Source organism: Thunnus thynnus, chromosome 15, assembly GCF_963924715.1.
Source record: "Thunnus thynnus chromosome 15, fThuThy2.1, whole genome shotgun sequence".
NCBI lineage: Eukaryota > Metazoa > Chordata > Actinopteri > Scombriformes > Scombridae > Thunnus > Thunnus thynnus.
The window spans coordinates 6745814-6758975 of record NC_089531.1 but is presented as its reverse complement, the minus strand read 5'-3'; the positions used below and the strand labels follow the sequence as shown (position 1 = coordinate 6758975).

General features: G+C 40.9%; 1 protein-coding gene across 7 annotated transcripts in view; it reads right to left on the bottom strand.

The window, feature by feature from the left end:
• Positions 1–584: 584 nt before the first annotated feature.
• The window catches only part of col11a2 (collagen, type XI, alpha 2), a 49824-nt gene continuing 37246 nt past the window's right edge, over positions 585–13162 (bottom strand). For all 7 annotated transcript variants that reach the window (XM_067612114.1, XM_067612107.1, XM_067612108.1 and 4 more), the window contains 33 exons: positions 13092–13136; positions 12711–12764; positions 12143–12187; positions 11942–11995; positions 11679–11732; positions 11125–11178; positions 10655–10852; positions 10423–10476; positions 10120–10227; positions 9877–9984; positions 9545–9598; positions 9354–9407; positions 8851–8958; positions 8654–8707; positions 8385–8438; positions 8237–8290; positions 8049–8102; positions 7821–7928; positions 7619–7672; positions 7454–7507; positions 7310–7363; positions 6893–6946; positions 6454–6561; positions 6283–6336; positions 6008–6169; positions 5833–5886; positions 5651–5686; positions 5481–5534; positions 5099–5384; positions 4701–4813; positions 4239–4307; positions 3833–4066; positions 585–2825 (listed from right to left, as the gene is read on the bottom strand). In XM_067612114.1, coding sequence (XP_067468215.1) covers positions 2679–2825; positions 3833–4066; positions 4239–4307; positions 4701–4813; positions 5099–5384; positions 5481–5534; positions 5651–5686; positions 5833–5886; positions 6008–6169; positions 6283–6336; positions 6454–6561; positions 6893–6946; positions 7310–7363; positions 7454–7507; positions 7619–7672; positions 7821–7928; positions 8049–8102; positions 8237–8290; positions 8385–8438; positions 8654–8707; positions 8851–8958; positions 9354–9407; positions 9545–9598; positions 9877–9984; positions 10120–10227; positions 10423–10476; positions 10655–10852; positions 11125–11178; positions 11679–11732; positions 11942–11995; positions 12143–12187; positions 12711–12764; positions 13092–13136 — 2847 coding nt within the window. In that variant the 3' untranslated portion in view covers positions 585–2678. The remainder of the gene's footprint in view (positions 2826–3832; positions 4067–4238; positions 4308–4700; positions 4814–5098; positions 5385–5480; positions 5535–5650; positions 5687–5832; positions 5887–6007; positions 6170–6282; positions 6337–6453; positions 6562–6892; positions 6947–7309; positions 7364–7453; positions 7508–7618; positions 7673–7820; positions 7929–8048; positions 8103–8236; positions 8291–8384; positions 8439–8653; positions 8708–8850; positions 8959–9353; positions 9408–9544; positions 9599–9876; positions 9985–10119; positions 10228–10422; positions 10477–10654; positions 10853–11124; positions 11179–11678; positions 11733–11941; positions 11996–12142; positions 12188–12710; positions 12765–13091; positions 13137–13162) is intronic.

Below are 13162 nucleotides of genomic sequence, written 5' to 3'. Positions count from 1 at the left end.
GGGTTTGGAAGAAAAACAAGAGTCAAGCAGCTCTTTTTAAAAAGATTATATATTACAGAAACAAGGATTTAAAAAAAAATACTTACACACATTATAAAATAATACTTTTTTCTCTTTTAAGCACCATATTCTTATGTTGAAATGTTAGTCTTCAACACAATTAAAACAAATATTTGAGGTCATTCTCTCTGAAGAATTTCAAGGGCAGATTTTTATTATTTTTAGGTTTTTGGCCATCCCGCCCAGTTTCCCTGCTATATTTAAAAAAAAAAGAAAAAGAAATAAAAATAAACAAATAAATCCAGAGCCATAGAATGACATCACCCCTTAATCTAATTAATTACTTTTAATCCCACGGTGGTTGACAGAGTTCTCGCTTCCCTCTCACAACCTTTCTCCTACTCGCTGTAGTCTCAGATAGAAATTTAGAAGATCAGAGAATTATGTGTTAATATTTTTAGCACTTTAATCTAGATCATCGCAGTAAACTGTATTTCTGTGATGCATTTCAAAGCCCAGCGAAGCAATGAAACCAACACACGCCAAAGTCAAACAGTAGCAACGACAAGGAAATGTGACAAAACTGGAGAGTCACCATTTAATCATTACAGTGGAAGCAAAATTTAACAGCACAGTACAGTTGGTGAAAACACTAAAAAAGGGATATTACAAATAAAATATGGCCACAGATTCTTTGGTTGTACAAAAGGAGTTTGGACAGGGCGTGAACAGAAGCACCATAACTCAGGCTGGCAGTTGAGTTTAACATGCAAGTCACTCACTTCACTTGACCTTCAAGTGACAGCTACAGGAAATAAATACAAATGAAATATACCACATTTGACTGGAATATTTGGTGGTCGTTTTTTTTAATCTCAAAGCACCCTGTTTGTTTTAAATAAATACAATAGAATATCACTATTTCTGTACAAATGAAATGTAATGCACATTTTCCCCAGTAAAAAGCTGTATGAAATTGTAAAAGAGACTAAAGAAAATGGAGGACTCAAAGTTAATACTAAAATTTTTATGCTTTGGTATAATTAGCACCTTGCCACACAGTTTCATTTCAGTAACGCATGCATTTTATTCACCGTTTTAGGAAAAAAGGAGGAGGGAACTTTGAAACTCATATACATATTTAAACCCTGATGATGTTCTGTACTTGGATGAGAAATCAGAAAATGTGTTCTGGATGGAAAACAAAACTCAAAGTACCCAAAGAGAAAATACTGGACTGGTGTTTAGTAGGGGGCCTGGCAGCGTGATTCATGATTTAAAGAGAATCAGACCTTTTCAAAAGCACCAATAACTTGCAAGTACAATAACATGAATTTCAGCACAGTTTACAAAAATAATGGCTTTTGATTCACTGATCTAGGTATAGACACATCTTCTATCTTGCCTCACTTGCAGATTTTCTCCAACATTAACCAATGAACATTTCAAACACAGTTTATGCTGCTCTCAGGGCTGAGGAGAGTTTCTTAGACTCCATTACCCTCAATTTAAAACACCAGATAGATTTTCATCATCAGTTTGAGCTGTGTATCACATTTTTAGGTGGTTTATTACAAGGTGGTCATGAAAAGGACATGACAAAGTAGAAAATTCACTCAAAAAAAAGACAAAAACAAGAGCAAGACCCAGCTGGTTTGGTCATTTTCCCTCTTTGGATGTAAACTGGTGGCTTTCATTCTTTGGTTCCTTTTAATGTAATGAGATAAGAGCTGATAGCTACTCCGCGTTTACAGTATGAGCAACATGATCGACAAGTCACTACAAGTTTCTTACAGAACAAGACGACCAGAGAAGTTAACCGTTAAGTCGTCATCTTCCAGTTTTATTTTGATGTTTGCTGTTTATCTACTGAATCTATTTTGGTTCATGAAAAGAAGCTCTGTGCAGAAGGGATAAAAAAGTTGATTAAGACCTTCCAGTTTTCAAAAACCTTTGAACCAAAACAAATGATTGTATTCACAGATGCATACAGCTACATAGGAGCGTCTTGCACCTCTTGTCGGTCATAAAAGAGTGACCGCCAACCACGTTGCTCGCCCATAAACGTGCAATGAAAGAAATGGGAAAGATGTCAGAGTGTGACCCTTTTTTAAGAGTAGGAGGGGGGGAGGTAGAGCAGGTGAGATGAGTGGAAATAAAAGAGAGACAGCGGGGAGGAGTGAAGAGTGAGAGGGGGGATCAGAGACAGGGGGCTTCAGGCCTCAAGTTGCCGGCTTGCTCTCTTTCTTAGGCCGGCCCCTTTCAATGCTGGTAAAGAAAACACTGTTTTATTTTCCGAAGAACACTCTCTTCTGGTTTTTTCTTCCTTTTCTCGCGGTCATGCGCCCAGTCGATGGTCTCCTCTCCGCGAGTTTTTAAAAATTTCTCTCCTCTTTACTTTTTTTGACGTCCATTAATTGTCGGGAGGATGTTGCTTTCCCCAGGCACGTACTTGAGTGTGAGTGCGTGTTTGTCTCACAACAGCATCTGCGTGTGGAAGTGTGTGTCTGTCTGTGGGTATGTGTGTGTGTGTGTGTGCGTGTGTGTTTCATATCATTTACAAGTTAATTTACAAATTACCGGGCTTGTATGTTTATCATGTGTAAGTGTGTCTCTAAGTGCATGTGTGTGAGTATTTGCATGTGTTGTTCTCTGCATGGTGTGTGTATGTGTGTGTTTTAGCCTTGGAAACAGACAGGTCCCACTTCAAAACCAAACTGCTGGTTGCTCTCCCCAAAGTCTGACACCTTGATATCCAACAGAGGAAGATGCTCCACCTGTGGTGAGTTGATCTCCAGGACTGTCCTGTCAAAGCCCTTACGATACTGCAGAGACACAGAGAGATAGACACATGTCAGAAAATAGCATCAAGATAATTACAGGTGGAACACTTGTAAACAAGGTAGTTTGTTTGTGGTTGTGTAGAAGTAAAGAAGGGATTTCTGGCACAACTTCACCTACTTCCAAGGTACATGGAGAAGGTCAAAACTCCTGCATATTGGTCTCACAATAAAGTTACTTGTATTGTTTGAATTCTGTTGATATTTTTAAGCTCATTAGCGCATTAATAACTTTGGTAACACCATAGAAAGAGAGTTAGAATTCATAACTGATGAGATCAAACAGTTTATGATTTATCATTCTCATTCATTATGTACAAGTAAGCTGTGTAGCATTACTATTTCAAGACAGTATTCTATCCAATACATTTGAGATCAAAATAGGCCCTTCTCAAGTATCTTAGTATCTAGTTGAGCTAAATGCTTCATTACATCCTGTTAAAGTGTGGAACTTTTACATTTAAATGAACGTCTGTTACATTCAAGCCCTTACCAAACAAGTTCACACAATGTTGATTAAGCCTATCACCACCAAATGCGTGAATGCTTGAATGGGGCTAAATTAATTTAATCGTGTGGCTCTTCTGGACTTTCCAAATGTCATTGGACCGAATGGATCAAATTCTGATAGTGAAATGAATCATTTTGCGGGGGTTGCGTGACGCTCAAAACAATTTATCCACCATTTTACAGCTGCAACAGTAGTGATGGAGCCTATGATGTAAACACGTGTTAACAGTGTTTTTGTAATTACTCTCACTGCCAGAAGGGGGAGACAAAAGTCCTGCACTGCACTTTTAAAGTCAACAGCAACACTGGTAAAAATTAAAAGGTAGTTTCAGTGATAACAAAACAGTGAGTTTTCAAGGGTCAAAAATATCATAAAGTCAATATTAAAGATTTTAAAGCACTAAAGCACTATTTTCCAGGAGGTGTCAGTTTTCCAGAAAGACTGACAACATGGGGTCTTCAGTTCACGTGTGTTAACTCACAGAGCAGCCGTCGACCAAAGCTTTGATGTAAGGGTTGGTCTCGTAGCTCAGCTCCTCATCGTTGGCACCCTGGAGGTGCAGCGCCCTCTCGTAGTTGTTGGCGCTTCGGTCGGACCAGGCCACTGAGCGGTGGCAGTGGTAGGTGAGGTTCTGGCGGGCCTGGACGCTCAGGAGACGCAGGAAGCCCAGCTGGACCACACCCACTGGCTCGCCGTTAGAGTCCACGTAGGAGAACTGGGAGGAGGAGGTGATAGAGTGGGGTTTGGAGGGGTTTTCAAGGCAAAATGGACGAGGAGGGAAAATGAGGAGTTATAAGGAGAAAATAGAAGGTGTGAATAAAAATAGAGGGTCCTTAAGTAAAAACAAAAGATTGGAAACAACCTTCATGTCAGAGAGTGTTACTGACCTTGCTGCCAGTGGCAAACTGGCTGTACCAGGATCCTGGAGTCTCTTTGTCCCACGAACTCATCTTCACCTGCCACCAGAATTGTCCACATCAGATATTATGGTCAGATATGTTTAGTTAAGTAGGTTTATTATTGCACTATAAATAAATGCTACTGAAAAATGGTCTAAATGCCTCACAATCAGACCATTCAGAGATCTTTTATTATAAATGTGAGAGGTCTTAGTGTGCAGATGCTATTGCAAAATTAGTTTCTAGAAAGAGAGCATTTGGAGAATACAAACCTCCACTTATCCTGATTAATACTCCCATTTGTTTTTACACCCAAATGCATTCCTATGATTCCCTAACATATTTTGTTTTGTGGATTTTTTTCCAGACCATTGGCAGTTAGTGTTGGGAGAAGTTGATTTAACTGAATCTTAAGGAGCTTTTTTGGGGTTGCTGAGTCGCTGAACTGACCGTGTTGATGCTCTTGCTGGGGTACAGGCACGTCTCTGCTCCATTAGTGAAGTTACAGAAGACCTTGAAGGAGTCTCTGGAGCAGCCCTGGTTGGGGTCAATCCAGTACTCTCCTGCAGGGGGCGACAGAGAGAGGGAAATTGGAGAAAACTGGGAGAAAACTGAAGGTCTCAGTATTTTCTTGGATTTTTTCAAACATTTTTTAAATTCTTTATTGTTATATTGGCAAGGAAATATCTTTACTTTGCATAAATGCATTATTTAATTAAAAAAAAAAACTTGCATCATACACATAATGAAATGACAATGAGAGTCACTTAATAGGAGAACAAAACCAGATGGAGAAATCATGACTCATAGGGGTCAGCAAGATAACATTTTCAGGGACATTTCATTACCGTCTTTGAGGTCTGGCTGGCTGAGGTGCAGGTCCTGGCAGGTACGGGCGGGGCTGTCCTGGGTGCCCAGAGGGAAACGCATGGTCTCGATCTCCTGTCGTAGCGAGTTAAGTGAGCCAAAGATCTCCTCCATGCCTTCATTGCCCATCAGGAACTCAGTGCCAGTGGCGTCAGATGCAGGCATGTCGGGGTCGGACTCGGAGAGCAGCTGGCTGGCGTCTATGGAACGCTTGGACTTGGGACTCCTCTGGATGGGCAGGGGCTGGATGACCTCACCTGGCGGGCCCTGAAAAGCAAGTTCACATTGTAATCAATTAACTCACAATCAATTGATAAAGCCTGAAGTTCCTGAAGTTTTCACAACAAGAAGGAAAGTACTTACAGGAGGTCCAGCAGGTCCTTGTACACCCTTTTCTCCCTTCGGACCAGCTCCTCCCTAAACAAAGCCAGGAGAGAGTTCAAGAATTATTAGACCATCAGATCAATGTCAATATACTTTTCATGAACAATCGGACTCATATTGTGGTACAAGCACTCTTAAGGTATACTCACGGAAGATCCCTTAGCTCCTTTGATACCTTGAGGACCCTGAAAAAGATGCAAGACTTTAGTTTTATGATGGTCACCATCCTTCAATGTTTTACTGCTGTCATTAATTAATATGACACTCAAAAACATCTTGGGAACAAAGTGTGATAGCATTTTTAATGGGATGAAACAGTAAAGTCACTCACAGGCAGACCAGGAGGACCAGCAGGGCCGATGGGTCCCGTGCCTCCAGCCATTCCCTGTAATAACACAAGACATTTGAAAAATGAGATGAGTTTTCATATGTTATTATCAAAACCAATGAAAATAATGGCAGATGATGTGAACCTCTCCAGCACATGTGATAAAAGTCAGACTTACAGTCTCTCCTTTAGGTCCGTTGGATCCATGAGGGCCAGGCAGACCTCGATCTCCCTTCTCTCCCTGCTCTCCTGGGGGTCCAATGAGACCGATAAGACCTGGGTGTCCCTTCTCTCCCTTGGAACCGGGGTCTCCACGCAGACCGAGCAAACCAGGAGGTCCCTGCAGGAGGAGAGGAAGAGGAGAGAATGAGGACAGCAATTCATAGTCTAATGAATGTAATGTATGTCAAAGTACAGAGTAGATGTGTAAATAAAAATAAAAAGTTGTCTGACCATAGGTCCAGGTGGTCCTTTCTGTCCGGCGGGGCCTGGAGATCCTTGCTCTCCCTGAAACACAGAAACACATTCAGTGTATACAGTACACACATATTGTTACTTGTGGAATATTTATTGTTTAGTTGCCGCATTTACAAATACAAAAAATGAATCTGAATGTTTACTGACCACTGATCCTGGGAGTCCTCTGAGACCTTCCGTTCCTGGTTTTCCTGGTACACCCTGGGGGCCGACGGGGCCGGTCTTTCCAGGGGGGCCAACAGCACCTGGGTCTCCCTGAGATGGAATGAAGTATACAAGAAACATGATTGAAAACCAGCATGTTTTAAAAAGTTATTCTACGCATCATCTGATTCAGAGGAAGAGAAATACACATTCATATTGTTTCTCATAATTAAAACAGAGTTAATAATTTATCCTGGGATCATTGTCATCACCAGGAAGTGAGATAGTCATCGGATGTCCACTTTAGTATCTGATTACTCTTCGCTTTATTGTAAGCCATGGGTTTAGACTTTAAATGATCAACCCAGACCCACAGTGAGCTGATGTGGACTTAAAGACAAAATTACAATAATGAAAATGTACTCAAAATCTTCAGACTCACCTTGGTTCCTTTTTCACCCTGACGTCCCTCTGGTCCTCTTGTTCCAGCAGGGCCCTGGCAAATAAAATAATATAATTCAATCATAAATCCAATTAAATTTAATCTATAATTTGATCCTATCTATAGCAAGAAAGATGCCTTTTAACTGGATTATGTGCTGAACGTCAAATATAGACCATTCAAAGCATTTCAGGGCATTCTTCTGACGCTAGAGAGAAACCATATTGAATACAACATCACTGTTTGCGCTTATTATTGGATGCTGACTGCACCACTGCTGCACTGGTGCCCCACCACCAAGTATTTGCAAACTAAAATGTTCCTTCTTTTTTCATCTCTCAAAGCATACAATAAAGGTTGTTTGGATAAAAGATAGGTGGTGGGTTTATTCCTGTTAGATGAAGATTGTGACCTTACCCTCTTTCCTGGTGGGCCAGGTGGTCCGTTCTCACCAGAAGGTCCAGGAGAGCCCTGCAGTGGGACAGAGAGCAGACAAGATCATTATGGAGACAGACACAATTTTTAATTCACATACTTGCATTACGATAGTGTTTGACTTACAGATTCTCCTTGTTCACCATCTTCTCCTCTCTCTCCCTTGGCGCCGTCTTGACCCTGAGAGTGAAGCAGAACACGGTTGCTATAAAATCTTATCAACAGAATATATTAGTGCTGTGGTCTATAAAGAGGATGCTAATGTCTATTCTTAAAAAGAATGATACTCACTCTGGGTCCAACCTCACCAGGGGGACCGGGATCACCAGGGAAACCAACGGGACCCTGATGGTGGTGACAAAAACACAATTCAGAGATTGAGATGTCATCTGAATTTAAGGCAAAGATCATTCACTGTGCAGTGGAGTCTAAAGTCATTGATCTGTGTGGCGATGTCAGTATGTGTGTGTGTGTTTGACTGTGAGTGTCGTACAGGGTTTCCTTTAGGTCCGTCATCTCCAGGTCGTCCTCTTCCTCCAGCAGGTCCAGCAGTTCCAGGTTGTCCTGCCTCTCCCTTCTCTCCACGTTCTCCACGAGGACCCTGCCGATGGGAACATAGAACACTTTCTTATCTCGTGGATGGTATGAACCCGTCAGTAAAGGCACAGTCTCTCAATATCTTGATGCACAAGGTCTAAGGGTTAGACACTCAGCCACTCACCTTCTTTCCTGGCTCTCCTCCGATTCCAGGTGGTCCAGACTCACCGGGCTCTCCCTAGGGAGCAAACAGTATTTGTTAGTTCTCAGGACAAATTTTAAATATTTTTTTTTGTTTTTATTACTTTGAAAGCCATCACACATATGCAGAAAAACTGCGTTCATATTAGAGAAAATTCTTTATCTCTGCACCTTCTCTCCAGCAGGTCCAGGATTACCCACACCACCAGGAGGACCTTGAGGACCCTGAAAAACACACATAAAAACAACAATTCTTTGTACTGTGGCCCATATTAAATTATATAATTGTCATTTTTTAAATAAGAGCTGTAACACTTACGTCAGCACCGTTGGGTCCGGCAGGGCCACGGGGTCCAGGAGGGCCTGGAGGACCCTGAAAACAAAGACAGACTCATGTTTTTATCATTTATCTGATATCATGATAGAAGTCACTGAACCCCTCAGTGAACATTAAGACAGATAATGAACTCACTTTCAGTTTGTCTTTATAGTTGTTAGCATTATAAAGTTATAATTTCTTAAAATTTTAAAGCCAGTGAAAGACAAAATGTGCAGAAGTTTATATTGGCTTGTATTCCTGAAACTCACCAGAGGTCCAACATCTCCAGTCTCTCCCTTCTCGCCTGATGGTCCTGGCAATCCCTGCAGGACAAAGGCAAGAGTTGAACAAAGAATTAGTTTAACATCTTAACATAAGAATGTGGCTCCGAACATCATCTCAATATTTACATTGCAGTCTAAAAATAAAAACATAATAAAGAATTGAGTGAATTTGTTAATGTTACCTGCAGTCCGATGGGTCCTGGGGCTCCTGGGAATCCTCTGGATCCTTCGTCACCTTTAGCTCCAAATGGCCCCTGTTGGCCCCTAGGTCCAAGCTCTCCATCAGCACCCTACACAACAGAAAAAAAGAGAAATAAAGACTTAGCTGACAACACTGTTGCCATGATTGTAATCACTCACGGTGGTTATTAAATGTTTCCTGTCTTACTTAGTTGATTCACTTGTTAAAACATATATAGTATAGGATATTATAGTCATAACAGTCTGCTTTGCCACTACCTCTATTATATTTCTCTCACCTGTATAATACAAAAAACAGTGACTTTCCTGCTGTACAGGAAGTGATGTGTTTCATGTTCTGGTTTGTTTGAAATAAGCAGAGGAAGAACTGCAACTACTGCATCAAGCTACAAGTTCATACCCTTAGGAACAAGTACAACCAACTGTAACTGTGAACTGTGTCCTGTGTGAACTGTGTCCTCAAAGAGATAAAAGCTGTACTTACAGCAGGACCAGGCTGACCGACTGGACCCATTGGCCCGGGTGGACCAGGAGGACCCTACCAAAGAAAAAGCAAACAGCAATAATTATAATTTAATTAATATTAATAATTTAATCTGAATTAACATTTTAATTAAGATTATTTCCCATCAGAAACAAATTTTAGGATTTGATGATCTTTTTAATTTCACTCACGTGCTCTCCTTTCCCTCCCTTGGCGCCCTTCTGGCCTGGTTCTCCAACCTCACCCTGTGATGACAAAGACACAGCAAGTTACAGGAAAGAGTCTGAAAGAAACATGGATGCACAACTCAAAAACCATCAAACTATCTGAACCATTATTCTGAAGTATATCTAAGGCATTTTAGGCCTTTGTTTTACAAACTAGAACCTTGAGGATGATATGACAATGCATGTCATGATATACTGTTAAACATGACTCAAATTAATAATGCATCACATTTGGAGATTCAACATTTCTCCAACACAACTTTGGGTTGTTAAGATTGTTACTCAGTGTTACTGGCCTTGTCTCCATCCTCTCCGGGTACTCCTGGTGATCCAGCAGGTCCAGGAAGACCCACGGGACCCTGGACACCATCACGACCTGCAGGGCCAATAGGTCCTTTCTCACCCTGAGAGAGGAAAAAAGACAAGAATAACAATAAGAATATTTGACATTTATGCTTTGGTTGGATGTACAACACCTTATTTTGAATGATGAGTCAGGAGCCCTACTATACATTGGACAAACATCTACAGATACTCACAGGAACTCCTTTCTCTCCAGCGGGTCCTGGAGGCCCCTGAGGGCCTGGTCTGCCAGGAGGTCCAACAGGTCCAGCAGTACCGGCTGATCCCCTCTCACCAGGAGATCCCTAGAGAGGTACAATAGCATAAAGACAGTACTGATACAGCAGGTATACGTACATGAAGTGAGATATGCTATGATTACCAACTGGAACAATTTCATAAAGACATGTCATAATGAAATATTCAAATATTTGAAAAATGTAAACTCCATAAATTTGAATTTGGGGGATGAAAATGAACTCATGTGGTTTTAAACATACAGCAGGTCCAGGAGGTCCGGCAGGTCCTTCACTTCCCTTCAGTCCTCCACCTCCCTGGAAGAAAAGACAAGAAAGAGTTGATCAGTTCACTTTTATCCAGAGATCAATTTATTGTGATTAAAGGGATCAATATAAGCTTTAAAATTGTTTTGTAAAATCAACTGGTAGCCTATAGTTTGGCTCAAAGTATCTACCTGACAATCTACGCAATATTACTTTGAGTCATACTCACAGGGGTTCCGGGCAGTCCTCTCTCTCCAGGGAAACCTCTCAGTCCTGGGGGCCCATCTTTACCTGGGCCTCCTGGGGGTCCAGGGTCTCCCTTAGTGCCTTCCTTCCCTGAGGGACCAGAGAGTCCCTGCTCTCCAGGTGGACCTGGGGGTCCGGGGTGGCCACGCTCGCCCATGGGGCCAGTTTCTCCAGATGGACCCTGAGAGGATGGAGAGATAGATGGATATGGAGATGGAGAAGGTAAAAGGGGGGAAGATGATGTTGGGAAAAAAGACAAAAAGTTGTGTTGTTGTGAAAACTGCTGTCACTCATTTTCAAGTTAATTCAATTTTTATTTAATTTCACAAATCTCAAATTTGCCTCTGAGGGCTTTAAAAAATGTCCAGTATACAACATCCTCTATCTTTAGACCCTCAAATTGAATATTTTATCATAAGTGAGAAAATTGTGCACAACTAAGAAGAAACTCACCTGAGGTCCAACGACTCCAGGAGGCCCAGGTGGACCCATCTTACCTTGGAAACCCTGGAGAAGAGAAATTCGGTCAAGACACACTGAAAATATAAAACTTATCTGACAACCTTCCTATTGTTGAGATGCATCATAATGCGTCTAAGCCACGTCTAGATCGTCAGAACAACTCAGCCCTTCTCATCCCCTTCATCACTATCTTAGCTTCATGACTGAAGGACTGAAGTGGACAATGAAACAATCATTTTGTAGAGAGAGTTTGGCCCCAATGATTTGTCTACTCAATGAACAGAAAATGACATTCCAGTCTACATGACATAAACATGTGAAAAACTATTTAGAATGTCCATAGATAGCCAAATGCATAGCTATTCTCCGGGATGCCAGCTGCAGCAGGAACAACAAACAACAGTTCAACCTTAATAATAATCAGAGTCACTAATCACTGACATAATTTCTGAGTGTCTATATCCTTCAAGAGAGCCGTGGTGGATGTCAAGATAAAAGATAAAAGAGGAACATTTAGCCATCTGAAAGAGGAGTGAAAAACTTACAACTTCTCCTCTCTGGCCAGGGTGTCCAGGCAGTCCGTCCTTTCCTGGTGGTCCCTGTAAGGAAACATCAATTAACCATCAAATATTCATTAAATCGCCACCTTAAGAGAGCTTTCACTACAAGCATGAGGGGAAAACCAAACCCAAACTCCAGACCATGCTGGAACAATGTACAACAATTCTCTTATGAACAGCCAAGTGATACCAACTTCACTATATCTGTTTCAGTTAATAAGTAACTGGTATTAAAACATTATACTTACAGGAGGTCCCTTTGGTCCAGGGAAACCGTTGGCTCCTTGAGGTCCGGGCAATCCCTGGTGAGACAACAACATATGATATGATAAGAACATGCAGGGCCAACATGAGGTACTGATTTGAATGTAAGGCTCTGACCAAGTGCTACCCAGCAGGACATCAGCACTGGTGTTGGTGCTTTGCTGTAATGAAAAATAAGAGCTCACCCTCTCTCCGGGAGGACCAGGAGGGCCATCACTTCCTGAAGTTCCCTAATAGGCAACAATAAAAGAAAAACACACAGTAAAAAAAAAAATTTAAAAATAGGATAACAAACTATTGTTGTTCAATATCTTTTGCTTCTTGATATGGCCTCCACTGCAATTTTGAGCCAGGTTCTTTTAAGGCAAAGATATAAAGAAACATGTAAATAAATCACAGAAAACAGGTGGTAGGTGTTTCAGGCAAGACGGCAAATGCTGTATGCAGTAAGCTGAAACATTTTTCCTGACATGCCATAAAAAAAACTGCCCTGTGTCTTTATTTAAACTGTTGGTTTTGCAAATTCAAATTGAGTTATTAAATACAAAAATCTATATATCCTGTTTATGAAGTTTAGGTTCCATCAATATAAATATATAATGATAATGATATAGACAATTGTATTAACAATGTCAACATGATAATCAACACCAACTATCATCATTAAAAAAATCAACATAATGGCGCTTGCGTAGCACGTTCGCGAACAAAGATTCAAAGTGTAATCAGAATAAATCCACTGAGTAGACAAACCTTTGCTCCTGATTTCCCGGTCGCGCCCCTTGGTCCTCTCTGACCTCTGGGACCCTGATGGACAAAAATAGTAAACTTACTTAGTGAGAAGCCTCCATCAGTCAAAAACAATGCAAAAGTGATGCTATCTGTGAATCAAATCAGTGTTTAATACCACGAGCACAAAAAAGTGAGTTTATATGGGTTTACAGTACCAGTAGAAAGTTTGGACACACACAAACTTTTGACTGATACTGTATATCCATTTGTGCTCAATAGTTTAAGTGGAAGAAAGGATCAAAATAAAATAATCTTTATCCTCTGAGCAGAATAGATTTTACAAGCTGACTGAAAAATTGAATGAATATAATGTGAATTAATGCATAAATTAACAAACAGTACCGTTGGTCCTCTTTGTCCTCTTGGCCCTGATTTGCCTGACAGACCCTGAAAAAAAAAACATGATCATAAAC